Here is a 16,245-nt window from a genome sequence, read left to right on the forward strand (position 1 = left end):
CTCCTGCACCAAACTACCTGTCCACTTTTCTGGCAGAGGAGGTTAAGGAAAGGTATGGAAACATTGGATCCACTAAAGAACTGAAGCTAACAAAAACATGTTGTCTATATGTTTGCATATGTAAATATATTTGTGCTTTGAAGAGAAGCTTCTCCATCTTGGTCACAAAACAGCAAGATTTTAATCTATTTGCTTCGATGAGTAGGTGAAAGAGTCAGTATTCAATGAAGAGTGTGGGAAATGTGCTCATGGTAGTAGATAAAAGAACACCTCTGTGCACGTGCAAGCATTTCAGAAAGCTTATGCAACGTTTGCTTTTCAAATAAACAGATACATACAGCCCTGTTTCCAAAATGCCACCGAGAATATCACTTGCAAATGTTTTTGGAAAGGAGGTTGCCAAATTGCTAAATATATTCTGTGCTTAGAATAGGCATTTTGTACTGTTTCCTTTCTACCCTGATAAATCTTTCCTTAGCCCTCCCACAGAAGCTCAAAGCCCTGCCTGGGGACGGCATCCCGCTGGGTTGGGTGCTTGTCCCCATGCTGCAGAGCTGGGTGCTGTGCCAGGGGAATCCCATGACCCTGCTTGTGCCCCCCTTGCTGCCAACCCCTCGCAGCACTGGCACGGTGGGAGAGGATGAAGGAGGAGAAGCAGGGCCATGACCAAAGGGGCGGCAGTGGAAGGGCAGGAGAAGCTGTGAGAGCACCAGCACGAGGTCTGCACTGCGTGGGGATGGTGCTCACAGCTGGCCTGACCCGAGGCCCAGAGGTGCAGAAATCAGCTGACATCATGGTTTTCAGAGACTCATGCTTTAAAAATTCAGAAGGCTTTTTAATATACTACTCTGCCTCAGAGATGAATGGCCATCTGTCTGTAAATTAGAACAGATAGCAAGAATGCAGCATTTCAAGGTTTTTACACTTCCCCTGAAAGACCTTACACATGCAATGAAGAGGAAATGGTGCAACTCAAGACACATTAGCACACACACTGCATACAAACCTCTCCCCTACCCATCCACTGCTTTCCCAGAGACGTCAGGGGCAGCCTGCTGGGCTTTCTGAAATCAGACAGTGTCATCCAAGAGCTATTTCCTGGTGGTCACAGGTATCTATGATTTTCTTTTTATTGGTCAGTCATACAGTAGGGAGAAAAAGTCAGGTTAGATCCACAAAACCCCAGTGCTTCTGAGGAGGCAGAAGACCTCATACTGCATTCCAGATTTAAATATTTAATCTTTCCTTACTTACATGATTCCACTGACTCGCAAAAATGAGGGTACAAGGAGAGGGCAGATGCCCACATCAATCTCAACAAAGAGATCACTGAAGCACTATTACATGGACATGCTGAACCTAAATAATGCATCCAGAGCAGCTACATAACATGGAACCAAATTCATCATTTACTACTATTTTAGTCATATATGGCAAGAGCCACCGCCACCAAGCTGCAGAAGCAGCACATCCATTTGTGCTTCCAGGAGGGTAGAACCGGCTTGGGTTCTCTGGATGTAAAGTAATCTTGTTAAAGCTGAATCTCTTCCCAATCCAATTCACCACGGGGATGTAAAAACTCATCTTGCAGAAGGAAAGCAGTGAAATGCTGCACACGAGATGGTAGGGTCTCTCTGCTTTTTCTTTGTGATCAACGTGGGAGAAAATGCATGTAGAGTCTGTAACAGCTAGAAAGGCTGGAGATAAAAATATCCATCACTAAGTGTAGGAAGGGTTAGAAAGAACCCCCTGGGTGATCAGGAGTAGCCCCTCTCTGTTGAAGACACCACATTTAATGAAGGTATACAATAATGTACCAACACGACAGCTGTATCAAACCACCACCATTTGGAGTGCTACACCTTCTGCTCCTGGCTGGCAGGGATCCTCCTCCCCTTAGGATCAGTACGATCAGTACGCTTTCTTCCCTTCTCCAGCTGAGATTTATTTATAGCCTACTTACAACCATTTGTTCTTGAGCCAACACGATCCATTAGTGGAACTAGTGATTCCTCCTCCTTATTGCTCACGGCTTTCCGGAGCACGATGGCATCCCCTTGGCCTCTCCCAGCGCACTGGGAGCTCCTGGTGCCACGGTCGCTTCTCCTCCGCACCAGGGACCCCCCCAGCTGCCCCCAGCCCACTGCTCGCTCCTCAGACAGGCACCCTCCCGCGGGAAGGCTCTGGGGAGAGCCATGCCGGGTGCTGAACCGGCCGCTGCAGGGACACACGAGGGACCGCAGCTCTGGCAACACCCGCCCCACTCCCGGGACCGCACGGCAGCTCCCGGTGCTCTGACCCTGCACCACCCACCACAGCGCCCTGTGCCCACAGCACCCGCGCCGCTTCTGGGACGCTGCAAGACGCCCGCAGCGCTGTGACCCCGCACGAGCCCCGCAGCGCTCTGTGGCTGTCACCCCCGTCCCATTCCCGGGATCCCGCAGCTCCCGCCTCCCCGCCGTCCCCGCGCGCCCCCGGCCCCGCAGCGCGCGCAGGCGCGGGAGGCGAGCGCGCGCACCGCCGCCCACCGCCGTCCCCGTCCCCCCGCGCCCCTCCGGAGGCCGCGCATGCGCGCCGCCGCCCTCCCGCTGCGGGACCCCCCTGCACGGAGCGAGCCCGGCGCGGCGGAGGGGGCGTGTCCTCCGAGGGCGTGTCCCGCAGGGGCGTGTCCCGCGCGCGGGGGGCGTGGCGCGGCGCGGCGCGCCCTGTCCATGGTGCGGGCGGCGGCGCGGGTGTCCCCGCGGCGGGAGCGCGGCGGCGCGCGGCTGTATGGACGTGATGTCCCCGCAACAGGAGCACCTCGGCCCGGGCCGCTCGTCCTCGGTGAGCGGGGAGAGCAGGGGCTTCGCCGCCGCCGACGGCAAGAAGGTGAGGCCGCCCCCGGAGACCACAAGGGAAAGCGCCCCCCAGTCCTCGTCCGTGTCCCGGAGCTTCCCGCAGCGGGCACCGCAGGTCAGCGCGGCCCCACCGCGCGCTCCGCCGCTCCGTCTCCCTGGGTCCCGCACGCCGCCGTCGGAACCGGGGACGGGGGAGCTGCCGGCGGAGCCGGGGCTGTCGGCGAGAAGGGTTCGTGCACGGGCTCCCCGGGGAGCCGGGAGTGCGGCGGTGCCCGGTGTGGCCGAGGGGCTTCTGACGGGTGGATAACCCGGGCACCTCGGGGGGTGGCTGCACGCATGTCCCGGGAGCACAGGGAGGCTGCTGCCGCGGTGCCCGGGTTAGGTACGGAGCGCCGCTGCACAGCTGTCCGGGGCAGCTCGGGAAGGGTTTGCTGGGTGCTGTTCGGTGCAGTCACAGGGCTCTGCTGCATGGATTTCCCGGGGATCTGGCGCGGAGGGTGTTGCTGCATGGATGTGCAGGACCGATAAGGGGGTTTGCTACATGGATTTCGTGGGGAAACCTAAAGGACGTTTTGCTGAATGTATTTCTGGAGGTTTTGCTCAGTGGGTATCAGAGAGAGCTGGGCAATGGTTTGCAGAGCGGTTTTCCAGGGGATCGAAGAGGAATCTGCTGCATGTGTGCCTGGAGAGAGCGAGGGAAGGGTTTGGTAGAGATGAAGGTGTTTGTTGGCTGCTCTCGCACGTGCTTTGTGCAAGAGGAATATAAGAAGCTCCCTGAAGAAGCTCCTTGTGCAAAGTGTATACAACTGATAGCAGAAGAACCTCATCCCATCTTCAAAACTGGTTGTAAAATCTGTTTGATGTCTCAGATTGCTTTTCAGCATTTGGCACAATCAGGTGCAAAATGCTCTCTTCTGCATACAGCCAAGCACTTGTTTCTGCCTTTTACTTAGCTGTAACAAGCGAGCTGTGATAGCCAGATTCTTCCTGCTATATAAAACAGGAATTCTTTTTTTCTCTTGGGTTTAGCAAGTGCTGAAGTGTTTTTCTATCCAAAGTAGAGCTGGTACCTTGCTGCCTTGCAGATTTTCCTTCACAATGACATTTAAATCTATTCACTGCCTTGTCTTTAGAGGTGCACTTTAGACGACTGCCAAATAGGCTGGCAGGATTAGAATGACTGGCCAGGTTTCAGTGTCCCTTAGTAAATCTGTCCACCTGGTGACAATTTAGGATGGTAGTAAAGTCTGAGCTTGTGTCCAGTCCTGTGGCTAAGCAGTCCCTGGGATTTTGCTGGCCGTGGCACAGCAGTGCTGATGTGTCTCTTCGGGCTGGGAGGTGATGCTGTGTGCTTCCATGGATTGTGTCCATGTGTGCTGTGTCCCACCAAGCCACATAGTGCTCCAGCCTGACTGCAGCCCTGGGGACCTCTTCTTATAGCAGCTGCTGTCAATGGTGGAATGGTTGCCTGGAGAGAGTTTTGCCAAGACTTCTACTATACTCAATGTACTGCAGTTAATACCTGATTGGTTTCTGAACTGGGCATGTGATACACCTACACAAGGTGGTGGAGTACCTTCTGCTGCCCAGCTGGGCAAATGATGGAGTAGATACTCACCCTTTCCAAGTGCTGTGATCTAATTTCAGATGGCTACATGTGCAGCTTTGATTTTTATCAAACATTTATTTCATTTTTGCTGAAGACAGAATACCATGTACCTTGCAACCTGGCAGAGCCCTGATGCTAGGCACCCACCCGAAATGAGAAGTTATGTTTGAGTACTGCGAAGATGAACGTTTTTATCGTGCAAGTTCCACTTCATTATTCAGCATTCTGAGGACAAATATTAATGGTAGCACTTGTGTTTCCTATTCCTGCTCCAAAGAGCCCACAGTCGAAGGAATGCAGACCTTGTTTTTGCCAACGCTGACAAGAGAGCAGGGATATTACTTTTTACGGATCTTGGCAGCCCTTTTGGAATTCCTCAGCGTGGAGGCACATGCAGCGGGGGTACAGATGGAGATCCTCCTGTGGAGAAGCAGCTTGAGACCCTGGCTGGGCCCTGCAGCACATGGCAGCTTTGTACACCATGCACAACCAGCACAGGCAGCCACCAACATCCAGCCAGCAGCTCAGCTGCTTCTCCACAGTTGTGGTGCTTCCCTGAGACTGCTAGCATGTCACCTCTTTATGTCTCTCTGGGGAAGAAGATTCCTACCTTTATCCATGTACAGGAAAGGAGTATTCCTAATTTTGCCTGAAGCTGGATCTCAGCGACAGTTCAAATGTATCTTTTACTGTTTGGGTCCTTTGCCTCTATATGTACCTCTGTGTTGTCTTCTACTCAGTGCCAAAGCATCATTTTTTCACAACACAGAAAGTCTTTTTTGGTAACAGGGAGCTTACCGTGTTTGTATTGGTTGCATACAGTGAAATGGAAGAATGTATTGGCAAGAAATCAGTTTTGATGCTGGTGACACAGCACGTCAAGTAAAACAATTTTGTTGCAAATGTGTATTTAACATCAACTGTTTTGTTTTCTGGCAAAAGCTACCCCTAAATGTGTGATGCTAGGCGACCACTGAACCTTTCTCCCTTTTTATTATCGTGACTATGTTTTCTCAAATTAGCTGAGATTTGCTGCATTGTTCTGTGCTTTTCTGAACTCCTACTTCATCTTCCACTTGGCTGTCAAAACCAAGCTGAAGGATCACGTGCTTGATCACACCACAGAACCAGAACAGGGACAGAAAATGTCTAGGGCTTTTTTCATGTATTTTATGTGACCATTTAACTAATATCCTGGAAACATTTCTGTGCCTATTCTTGGCATGCAAAATAATTTGCACTGCTAACCTACCTGACGGTCTGTGGGAGCTTCTCTCTGTTAAATGCTTACAACACTGCTAAAAGGTGACATTGAAGTGCAGTGTTTTAGTTAGTGCTTTTGGGAAATTCTGGGCTAGTTTCCCTCCTTTACTGGACTTACTGGAGTCACTGGCGTCACTATGTGTGATTGACCTACAAAGAAGTTTTGTATTGACTGTTCAGCTTAGAAACCAATACCAGTAAATTGATGCAACTCTGAAGTGGATTGCAGAAGCATGAGTAAAAGTGATTATACTGATAGAGCTTATTTCGACAAATTTGTCAAAACAAACCATGCAGCAGAGATGTCTTTTATGCCAATGTAACTGTGTCAGCAGTAGCAGCTGGGTCATTTAACCATATTTATAAGTTCCTGGTGTTTCACTTCTCTCTTCTCAGAGGGGCTAGATTCCAACCAACCCTGAATATTTTATGCAAAACAATATCTGGTAGCACAAGGAGTCAGTCTTAGGATTTTTGCTGTGTCCTTGAAGATTTCAAGTAACTACTTACAATGTTTTGGAGGCTCAGCAATTTTTAATATTTACACCTACAAAGTGTGCAAAAAAATAGCTATTTTGAATACTAATCAAAGTAGCATTTATGGTTCGAGACTTGAAATCTGGCAATTCCGTCACCGTAAATATGTGTTTCTTTGTGATTCTGATCACAAATGCAGCAACAGTGTACTGGCAGGGAAAAGGGAGTTGTAGTGTTCCTCAACAGTGTATTAAATGGATAAATTCAAGCTAATTAATGGCATTGGAAGAGTAATCATACATAATCTTCATCCCTTGTTTTACTCTGAAAAGATGAATCAAGTATGTATTTGCCATCATATTGTATGATACCTTGATCTCATGCCAAGAGATTTATCTTTTTTAAGATAAATCTCCTTAAGCAGGGATTTCTTCTTCCTGCAAGATTCTGTCCTGTTTACTATGGTCCTGGCTGAGGATCTGGTGGGGTGTTTCTAAAATTACACCTGGTAGTGCTGGAAATTTCAAACGCATAGGAACCCTTCTGGCACTATGTAGTGGAGTGATGAACAATTCCTATCATCCTGCAGATATATCCTGTATCTATTTTGTCTCTGATGAGGACTGAAAAAGCCCCTACTTTAATGAAATCACCCGCAAAGTGGGTCATTAGGTTAAAATCACCTTGGTAGGCTGTGCTGGCTTGTGGTAACTTCCTGTGGTGATGTGCCTCATGGTACTGATTTAATTACAAACTAGTATTAGCAAGCCTTCATTTCTCTGTCCATGAGAGAAACTGAAAATTATGCAGAAAACAATGTGTTCTAGTTCTTGAGCTTCCTATTCCTGGGATTTTTGTTTGCCCCTCCTGGTGGCAGTAGGAAAGAGATGGGCACGATAGGTCATGAGGGATGTAACACCCAAGAACCACAAATAACAAATTATTGCCTCTTTACTTAATGTTACTTGAAGTATGGATGTGGAGTGGGGGGAATCTCCTCTCTCTGTCATCTCTAAACTGCTCCTGGGAAAGTCTTTATGTACATAAACTGGAGCAGAATTTTATCCATGTGTTAACCTTCATGCTTTGTGGCAAGCTTGAAAGGAAACTTTGGGCTTCAACAAGACCATCACAAACAGAGTCACTGGTCTGAGCAGTGCCCTGACTCACTGTAGGACCCACAAGCAGTGTACTCGATGTTCCCCTCCTCTGTGATGTGTTTACTGATCTTTCACATCTTCATCTTGTGATGTGGATGTGTGGAATCTCTTGAAGACATCCATATAAGTGCTTCCAAAGATTTGTATCCTTCGAGAAGTATGGTGAAACATGTTTTGTTCCTGGCTTCTTTTATCCACTTTTCTTTCTACTCTGAGATGGCCTTCAGTCTTTGCTGTGCTCTCTAGCAGCTGCTGTTCCATGAGGATGTGCTTTTGGTTCTACTGTGTTGATAGCTCTTTTCTCTTGAGCCCCCTCAGTTGTTTTCTCCACAATTATCCATCCAAAAATGGCTTTCTTTCTAGGAAGGTCCTTGTAAGTAAAAGTATTCTGCCAGCATAAACAAAAGCACATAGTTTTGTCACCTGCTCTGCCTTTATGGTAAATGGTCTCTGTGGGATCTACATCTCTGCTGCTTGAGCCAGCAGTTCAAATGCAGTCATCTTCTCACCCTGTTTTTGAGGGCTCAAGAATGTTATAGGTCAGCATAGGTCCATTTCTTCCTTTAACAAAGTATAAGAATTCTTGTTATTTTTGGTACTTTTTGACAAGTCTAGTCTGTAAGTCTAACAAATATTGGATTATAGTATGTAGGAAAATATAATCTATTGCCTCTCATAAGTGGCCAGTGATACAGGGGTAAGAGTGATGCCCAGTTGTCCTGCAAAATTAACTGCTATATGCTGAGGGTTGTTGTGATTCTTCTGATTTTCAGGCATTTAGCTGAACTTTGCCTCACAGTTTCTGGTAAGGGTTTGTTGTCAGTGCTTTGGTTCATATCTAGTTAAACCAGGAATGTGTGCCACAGATACGTTTTGTTGCTTAGACAGCAAGAGCAGAGTTTGCATGGGTGAAATCCCTCGCAGTTATTAACTTAAATACATTTAGAGAGTAGGATTTGTTAAAATCGGACTTCCTTTCATTAGAAAAATAAAGCAGTGAAAGGGAGAGCTTAGCCACTTGAAAGCAATCCTCAGCTCGAGGCATTGGCACATCTGAGGGTTGTCCCTGTCACCCAGTTATATGACCCAGGCAGATGTCCCAGCCTTGACCCATTTCTGGAGTGAGCCTGTAAATCAGGAGCCTGAAATCCTTCAGTGTCTGGGGAGGCTTTAACAAGGTTATCTGCACATTGCTGAGGAGGCATTTCTGCTCTGTTTACCTGTCACTCAGGAACTAAGTAAATTTTTCAACTGTTTTGTGTGTTGGTTCTTAAACAGACATCAAGTAACATTTTCTCATCCTAAGCTCAAACCACTGCAAGAAGACAGTTTTTCCCTGTGTTACTGAGCATATACGTTTTTCTGTTCCCTGTCCTTTGCTCAGATAGCAAGAAGACGATTGATGATGATTAATTCTATTTTCTTACTTTTCATCTTACTTTTCTTCTACAGTCAGTGGAGAAAAACTTCTTCAGACAAGATGAGCCATGCTCTAAATTGTCCTTTTCTCTCTGTCAGCTATAAAAGGAGCACAGGGCAGACGGCTCAGGTGTGTGAGTCAGAGGCTGGGGAGAGGAATCTTCCTGCATGTGTCTGACCATGGCATGGGTCAGGCAGCACAACCTGGCAATGTGGGCAGTGTGTTCCTGGGAATCACTGCACACTGTCCCTGGCTTAGCCTGCCTGCTCTGACCAGTAGCTGCAGCAGGGTATCCACTTAGTGCATAGATTTTTAACTTCTCTAGACACTTGAAAATATTATAAACAGTCTATATGCATTACTTAAGTTACTTGTCATCACAAAATAAATAGTAAGTACCATTATTTTTTTTTCATATTTAATTCACACTCAGCCATTCTCTTTAGAAGCGTGATATAGTAAAGTGATACAGGATAGTGTGATAGTAAAGTGCAGGAACAGTTCCAGTTTTTTTGATCTTGCCATGTGTTACCTTTTCCACAGTGGAAATCAATATTGTAACTTGGCAATACATTAATTTATACAAATTTCAAATAGTGCCATCATCCACTTCAACTGCGAGGCAAAATTAGTTGAATACTGGTGTCCAGGAATAGATTTTTCCTCCAGCTGATGACTTGGGAGATACTTGTGCAAATTTTACTCTAATCCATAGGGGTTCTCTTCCTGAGGAGAAACAGCATATTTTCAGTGATGTTTTGCAAGCTTTCTGTCCTCAGCACGGTGGGCTGGTCTGCTCATAAACCGCCTACCATCACAGTTTACAAAACTGTGTGTCAGACTGTAGGTCTGATCGATATCTGGTGTAAATTCATTCTTCTCCAGTCTACAGTCCTATGACTTTTTTATACCAGATGAGAAACTGGCCAAACACTACCACCAGTCCAACAACTGAAATTGCAAAACCTTTTTTGTTTCTGTTAAGAAGTCAAGACAACCACAACCAGAAATGCAGAAAGTATGAAGTTAAACCTGAATTGGAGGAGAAGGGGCAGCAACTGAAGCTTTTGGATGTGAGGAAGACAGAAGTAACTCTAGTTTGTCCCGACTGACACAAGATTATCATCTTTGCATCTGGCACACAGTAAACATTCATTATAGGTACTGATTTTATGATACATTTCACATGGGTGTGACTCAGCCAGCAAGTATGAGAATTTCTGTCTGTGTTGACCTTTCTAATATTTACATGAAAAAATGGGAGGTAATGATGTGGGACACATGTTGAGAAATGCTTCTCTCTGTCCCATCCTTAGATAATTGGGCAGTGCATCTCCTTTTCTTCCCAAACATCTGCTCTCACAGCAGCTGTTCAGGATATATCTCCTCCACATTGCCATCCTTGCACATAATAAAAGCAATAAAAATGAGGATAGCAGGCAACCTGATCCAACTTAAGGAAAAGTGAATTTATTCTCAAAGTGAATTTATTCCCTTCTCAAAGTGAATCAATTCAAATTGTCATGATGGTCACTTATTTTCTCTCCCCAAACTCTGTACATAGCAAAATAAAACACCCCTTTATGTCTGTAATCAATGTCTCTGTGTAATGTGTTTATTTGCATACAGCTGACCTGACTCTCTTGAGTGCTGTGAAAATTTTCCTTTTCTCATCAGTGATCTTTTTATGTTTTGAGGCTATTTTTTTTTCTGTGAAGATTTCCTTAGTAGCTGTGCTAAGAGTTTGCCCAGAGAGGCTGTGGAATCTCATCCTTGGAGGTAGCGCAGACCTGCACTGGAGGTGGCCCAGAGTGGCTTGCTTGAATGGGTCTTGCTGTCAGCAGGTTCAGAGAGGCTGGGTCACAGACCTGCTGGGATCCCCTCTGACCAGGATTATCTCTGCCAGTTATTTGAGCTTTTACTAAATTTGCTGTAGTCTAGACTTTACTTCGGTCTTCAGACATTTGAGTCAAGACTAGAGTCTCGCTGGCACAGGTGCTATTCAGCACTGCTAACCCAAGCATGAAAAATAATGCTGTAATTGCCATACATTTTAAAATACTGCAGGGTTTTTTCCCAGTGGCTTTTTTTTCAGACCTGAAGATCTCTTTGAAAATATAACCAAACTTCCACTGCACTTGCAGGAGCTGAGATGCTCCAGTTTTTACCCTCCCAAAACCCCCTGCCCAGTAATGTGTAAATTGCAGTAAATTTCCCTCTGGGAGGTGATGCTTTATATTACCTCCTGAAATCTGCCTGTTGTGTGACATATGTGTCTGGTCTCCTCTAGCATGTTACACTGCATTGTTACACAGATCTCTTTTTGCCTTCATATTTGCAGGTGTGCTACTTTTAAAACCTCTAACAGCTTGTCAGATTAGCTAGCAGTAAGACAAACAGATTTAATTCACTAGAACAATTTATTTATTTATTTATTTAAAAAACTATTAAAAATGGGCATCTCTTTTATTTGTAATCTTTTATTTTCCAGTTATAGTCCAATTGAAGACAGCTAAATGTTCCAAGACTTAATTTATCAGTCTTGAGAAGGTTATTTTTTGATAAAATAGGGAGAAGGAGATAATTTTAAAGGCGAATTGAAATTACACAGCTGAATTTATAACAATTGCTGCACAATAGCTGTAACTGAGTGACAAAACAAACAAGCGTGCTTTACATCACTAAAGAGAGACCCAAAAAAAGACACAATAACAGATGGACTGCAGTGAGTAAAATAAATGCACTTGTCACAAGTGAGTAAAATATGCAGAGTTCAGTGTCTCCGAGGGGAGCACACTGTGCACCTGCCCAAACAGAGCGAATGCCCTGTCCGGCACATACATTGGCAGAAGAATCAATTGTTCCCACTGTCCTGACATATTTGTCCTGGTAGTCAGTGGTTATTTCTGGTATGAAGGAAGAGAGTCATGCTATGTGATTAGCTGAGAGCAGGGATTTCATGGCTGTCAGAGGTTCACCTGTTTGTGGGCTCTCAGTGGTGCTGTAAGGTATCACTGCATCATTGGATATTCTCCTGTCAGGGTCTCAGGAGGAGTTTGACCCTGGTTCTTTTGTTCACCAGTTTATTCTGAAAAGTATTTGAGCTAAATAAGGTAACAGTCACCCTTCTGGTGGAGGGTCAGTGAGAGGAGAGGTCATGCACCTTGGCAGCAGGCTGCACAACCGGTTCAAGACAGCCCTCCAGGGTTAGGGCCAGGACTACTCAGTCCTGCTTCTGGCTGCAGGAGGGAGACTGAATGCATTGTGGTGAATACATTTGCATTCAGGAAAATGTGTATTTTTGTCTCCTGTGGGTGCTTTTGAAAATTTCTACCTCTGGGGAAAATGGTGGTATTTATTTGCTCAGTATTTTTATTGTAGTGTTCAACTTCACTGACTGGAAATCCATGCTCTCTTGTTAGCTACTGACATTTTCATCTCTTCCTTGTGCTTTCTTTTTTTTTTTTTTTCCCTGCGGTGTTCTCTGTCTTTGAGTGTCTCCTTTTTCTCATTCTCTTCCTAGTTCTGTGCTAACAACTGCCCTGCCTCTCCCTATTTTATTTTTCTTATGCATAATCAGCAATGAAAAAAAAAGTCATTGTTGATTACTGAGTGGCAAGATATGCTCCAAATTGAGTAGCAGGGAAGGAAAATGCTCTCGTCTTTAAAGATTTGCTAAAAAAGGGTAGCCTAATATAATGTGTAAAGTCAGGTAGGTAGAATCCAAACCTTAAAGCATGGTAGGTGTCAGATGTGACACAGAAATGTATGAAGTATTTGAAATTTAAACCACCACCTGGATATTTGATAAATTTAAAGTACAATAAATTACTAAGGGACAAAAAAGTGGTCGAGGACCAGCTCTAGGTGTTTATTTCATGTGTGCAGGGTACCTCAAGTATCTGTGTATAGACATTTATTTTCAGCTTTTCTATGCACTGGCTTTCAGGTAATGCTATTGCTTTTCTTACCATATTTTCCCCCTCCAAGGGGAGTTTCCCTGTGATATTTTCCCCCTCCAGGATTGCTGAGGGAGATAACAGCCCTTTTCCCATGGCCTGAAATTGGAGTCTGGCTCTGCCCACTCTCTATGCATACAGTTATTGTTCCAAATCTCACCTGTGATTTCATTTTGTTTCTCTTTCCAATCAGAAGATGAAGAGTTTGGCCCAAAGACGCCAGTCTGCACCGTCTCTGATCTTTGTCAAAGCGCTCAGCAGATCTAGATCGGCCTCCAGGTGAGTCAGTGACTTTTGCTGGCTGCACTGTTTTGCACATTCTCAGCTGAAAACTTGAAATGTTTTTGAACTATTGTCCACACCAGATTGCTGAATATAATTCAGGCTCCTTGGTAGCTGTGCAGCTATAAAGGCTGCTGAAAGATATGACAGAACCAGCACAGGCACCAGGTGGTCTCCTAGAAGGGGTTTCCCCAGTGCTGCCCCACTGAGCTGTTTATGCCTGGCTGGGTGGGCAGGTATAAATTTGTAACCAGGCATGAGACATTTGGGCTGCTCGGCTGTGAACAGTTTGTGACTGGCTTTGATTGCATCCTGTGAGATGGCATGGGCAGAGGAAGATGAGTGCTTGCTGTCTTGGATACTTCCACACTGTCAGGTGTAATTCAGGACTGTTCACTGTAGAATTGCACAATTTAATTTGAGCTAAGTTTCTTCTGTCATTGTCTGCTGCATGGTACAGGCTCTCCAGGGCTCTGGGAGCACCTGCTGATTCAGGACAATGCTGTGGGCCAGGATCTGGTGATCACAACCTTCCCCTGTCCACTGTTAGCACTTGTGGGGCTGAATTTGTGGGTGTTAAGCATTCAGCCTTTTTTGTCCTTGTCTTCTGCCAGAATCGGCCATCCTTCCTCCTCCCTCCTCCCATGTAAAGCTGCCATAGAAATGGAAGTTTCTGTGGAGCTAGTCCCCTGTCCAGCCCCAGCCCTGACCTGCCATTTGAACCACTCTGCATACATAATTTTTTTCTCCCTGCACTACAGTTCATTAGACTTTAAACTTACAAAACGTGTTTATCGAGAAGTGAACCATCTGGTCGGCTGTTAATGCTTCCAGCTGTGTATTGCTCTTTATGGAGGGAAATAAAAGTATGGCTTTGTAAGGAATATTTTTTCCTACTCTGTGGTGTGTTAAGTAATCAGTACGTGAGCTTTGGTAAGTTTTTTTGTCTTTGATCTAATTAATATCTGGTTTGACATCATTTAGAATTCCACAGTATTTCAGAAACCCGTGAAAGTATTCTGTGAAAAAATCAGTTGCAAAATAGGAAAGTCAAAATTCACTTACCTGCTGGTATTCAGACAGTATTTTTCTTCAATTCTGCTTTTTAAATTTACTTTATTGCCTGCTCCATAAGTATCAGAAATCAGAAATAGCTGGAGAGACACTGACTGTAACACACACTACATTTTCACCTAAGAATTTTATGTTTTCTGAAGTGTCTTGCTTGTATAGCCCAGATCAGAATTATTTCCAAATCTAGTGTGTGAAAGGATTCTCTCTGCCAGTTGGCAGAAGCCCTGTGGTGGAGAGGACCAAAGAGGGGAATGCCTTTCCTTGTTCTTCAGTAAGCAATGCTTATCCTATGCAACAACTGATGGATGCTGCCTCAGTCATGTCTGTCCTCTGCCTGTGGCATGGAACAATTCAGCTGCTTCTGTTGTTTTCAACAGAAGTCTGTGGCCTTTGCGAGAGGTATTAGGTGAAGTCTGAGGACTCTCAAGTCAGAGCAGGCGATTCAGTCTTTCAGTTTAGTGTGAGACACTTTGGATGGTGTTTATTATTGTTCACAGGAGCAGCAATTCTCACCTGTGCCTGACTTCCTTGGCTGTGCAAAGCACATTCCTCTTCATCACCAAACTGATGGATGAGTTTGATCTTTCCACTCGCTTTGTCGTGTAAGTGCTTAACTCTGGTGAAGTGCTTTCTCTGAAGGAGGGCTGAAGAGCAACAGAATGACTTCTCATGTTTTCTAATCTCCTCCAAATGTTTTACCTCAGACCTGTCTCTGCTCTTAGTTCTTATAGACACAGCCAGCCTGCAAAATCTATCATTCTTCTCTGGCAGTGAACCTTAATACTGGGACTCCATAACACTTACTTGTTAATGGTTGATTAATGATTTGTAGATAATAAAGCTCCTATCTGAAGTTAACAAACATCTGTGAGGGATTTATTCGAATACTCTCACCTCAGCAGCTGGCTCACCTCAATATTTGTTGAAATTAATGAACAAGTGCAAAGTTTAAAAGGGCAGGAAATACTTAGAAGCCGAGTCAGCTTGTATTTTTATACCACTTTATATGTCAGGTGTCCCTGGTTTATATACAGGGCACTTTCATAAAATGTAGTGGCACTTTGGACAGACTTACTCTGGGGCATTTTAAAGTTTATTAATGCTATTTATTCAAAGAAACCATTGTGACATCTGGAGATGGCTATTTAGCATTCAGAGGACTAAGGTTTTCGATGGTAGTGTTATGGTAGCTGTGATGACCCAAGGATGTGAGCAAGACAAGATGATCTAGATAGAAAAACCAGTGCTTGTTTGTGCCATTGTCCTCTTATCCAGTTCTGAAAGAGAAGCAAGTCTGAAAGTCTTCTGTGCTTGAAAGCTTGTCATCTTTTTTCCAGCTGTATCATTGGTTTTCATGAACATTCAGCTTTCATTACAAATCTTGCCTTGCCTTGTCATTCATATAGAAGGAGTCACACGGTACTCGGTCTATAGAAGAATTCTAGGATGGCTGTATGGCATGGTGGTGCACAGAAGGGAAACCTTGCTATAATCCATGCCTTGCTTGACTTGTACCTGCAGGCAGAAGATAAACATAGTAAATAGTACAGATATTATAGTGGAATTTGGGCCCTTACATCCAAGAGATGAAGATATGCAGGCCACTGTTGCCACATTTTTCTTGTTTCTCTTCTTTTCTTCCCTGTACAGCTTCTTTTTCATCACAAAATTGTGATGAATAGCCACGTAAAGACTCTTCACATCATCAGATGTACTCTCTGGAAGCACTTTGAGCAAGGTTATTGTAGAAATACATTGGAAAAGTAAGCTTTTGGTATTTTTCTTGGCTCATATTCAGGTGCAGAAAAAATAAATTTGATTAAGTCCGTTAATGTGTATGAAATCAGCAAAGGATTTGGGTTAGTTAAATTTGTCCACAGACTTGTTCCACAGTTGTAATCTTCCTCTTATTTTTTCTTGGTGTCTTTTAGTGAAACCTGCACAACTTAATGATACAGTTCAGTGCAGTACAAATTACATGCTTGAAGCAGAAATGTTTGAGGCCTGGATTTAAAGCATCGGGTATTATAATCTCAAATAATTGACACAGAATAATAAAGACCTGTTTCAAGTAAAATTTTCAGCTTTTGTTCTGCTGTCGCTCAAAACAATTTTCACACGTGACAAAACCCGAGTTTTTGGTCTGCATTGGTGGTCTTCTGCT

General features: G+C 44.8%; 1 protein-coding gene across 1 annotated transcript in view; it reads left to right on the forward strand.

Moving 5' to 3' along the window:
• Positions 1 to 2,769: 2,769 nt before the first annotated feature.
• Positions 2,770 to 16,245, forward strand: part of ARHGAP20 (Rho GTPase activating protein 20) — a gene marked incomplete at both ends in the record, with an annotated part of 56,266 nt that continues 42,790 nt past the window's right edge. Inside the window, 2 exons of the mRNA XM_084226920.1 lie at positions 2,770 to 2,868; positions 12,919 to 13,004. Coding sequence (XP_084083046.1) covers positions 2,770 to 2,868; positions 12,919 to 13,004 — 185 coding nt within the window. The remainder of the gene's footprint in view (positions 2,869 to 12,918; positions 13,005 to 16,245) is intronic.

Source organism: Fringilla coelebs (genome assembly GCF_963513975.1).
Source record: "Fringilla coelebs genome assembly, chromosome: 2".
Lineage (NCBI taxonomy): Eukaryota > Metazoa > Chordata > Aves > Passeriformes > Fringillidae > Fringilla > Fringilla coelebs.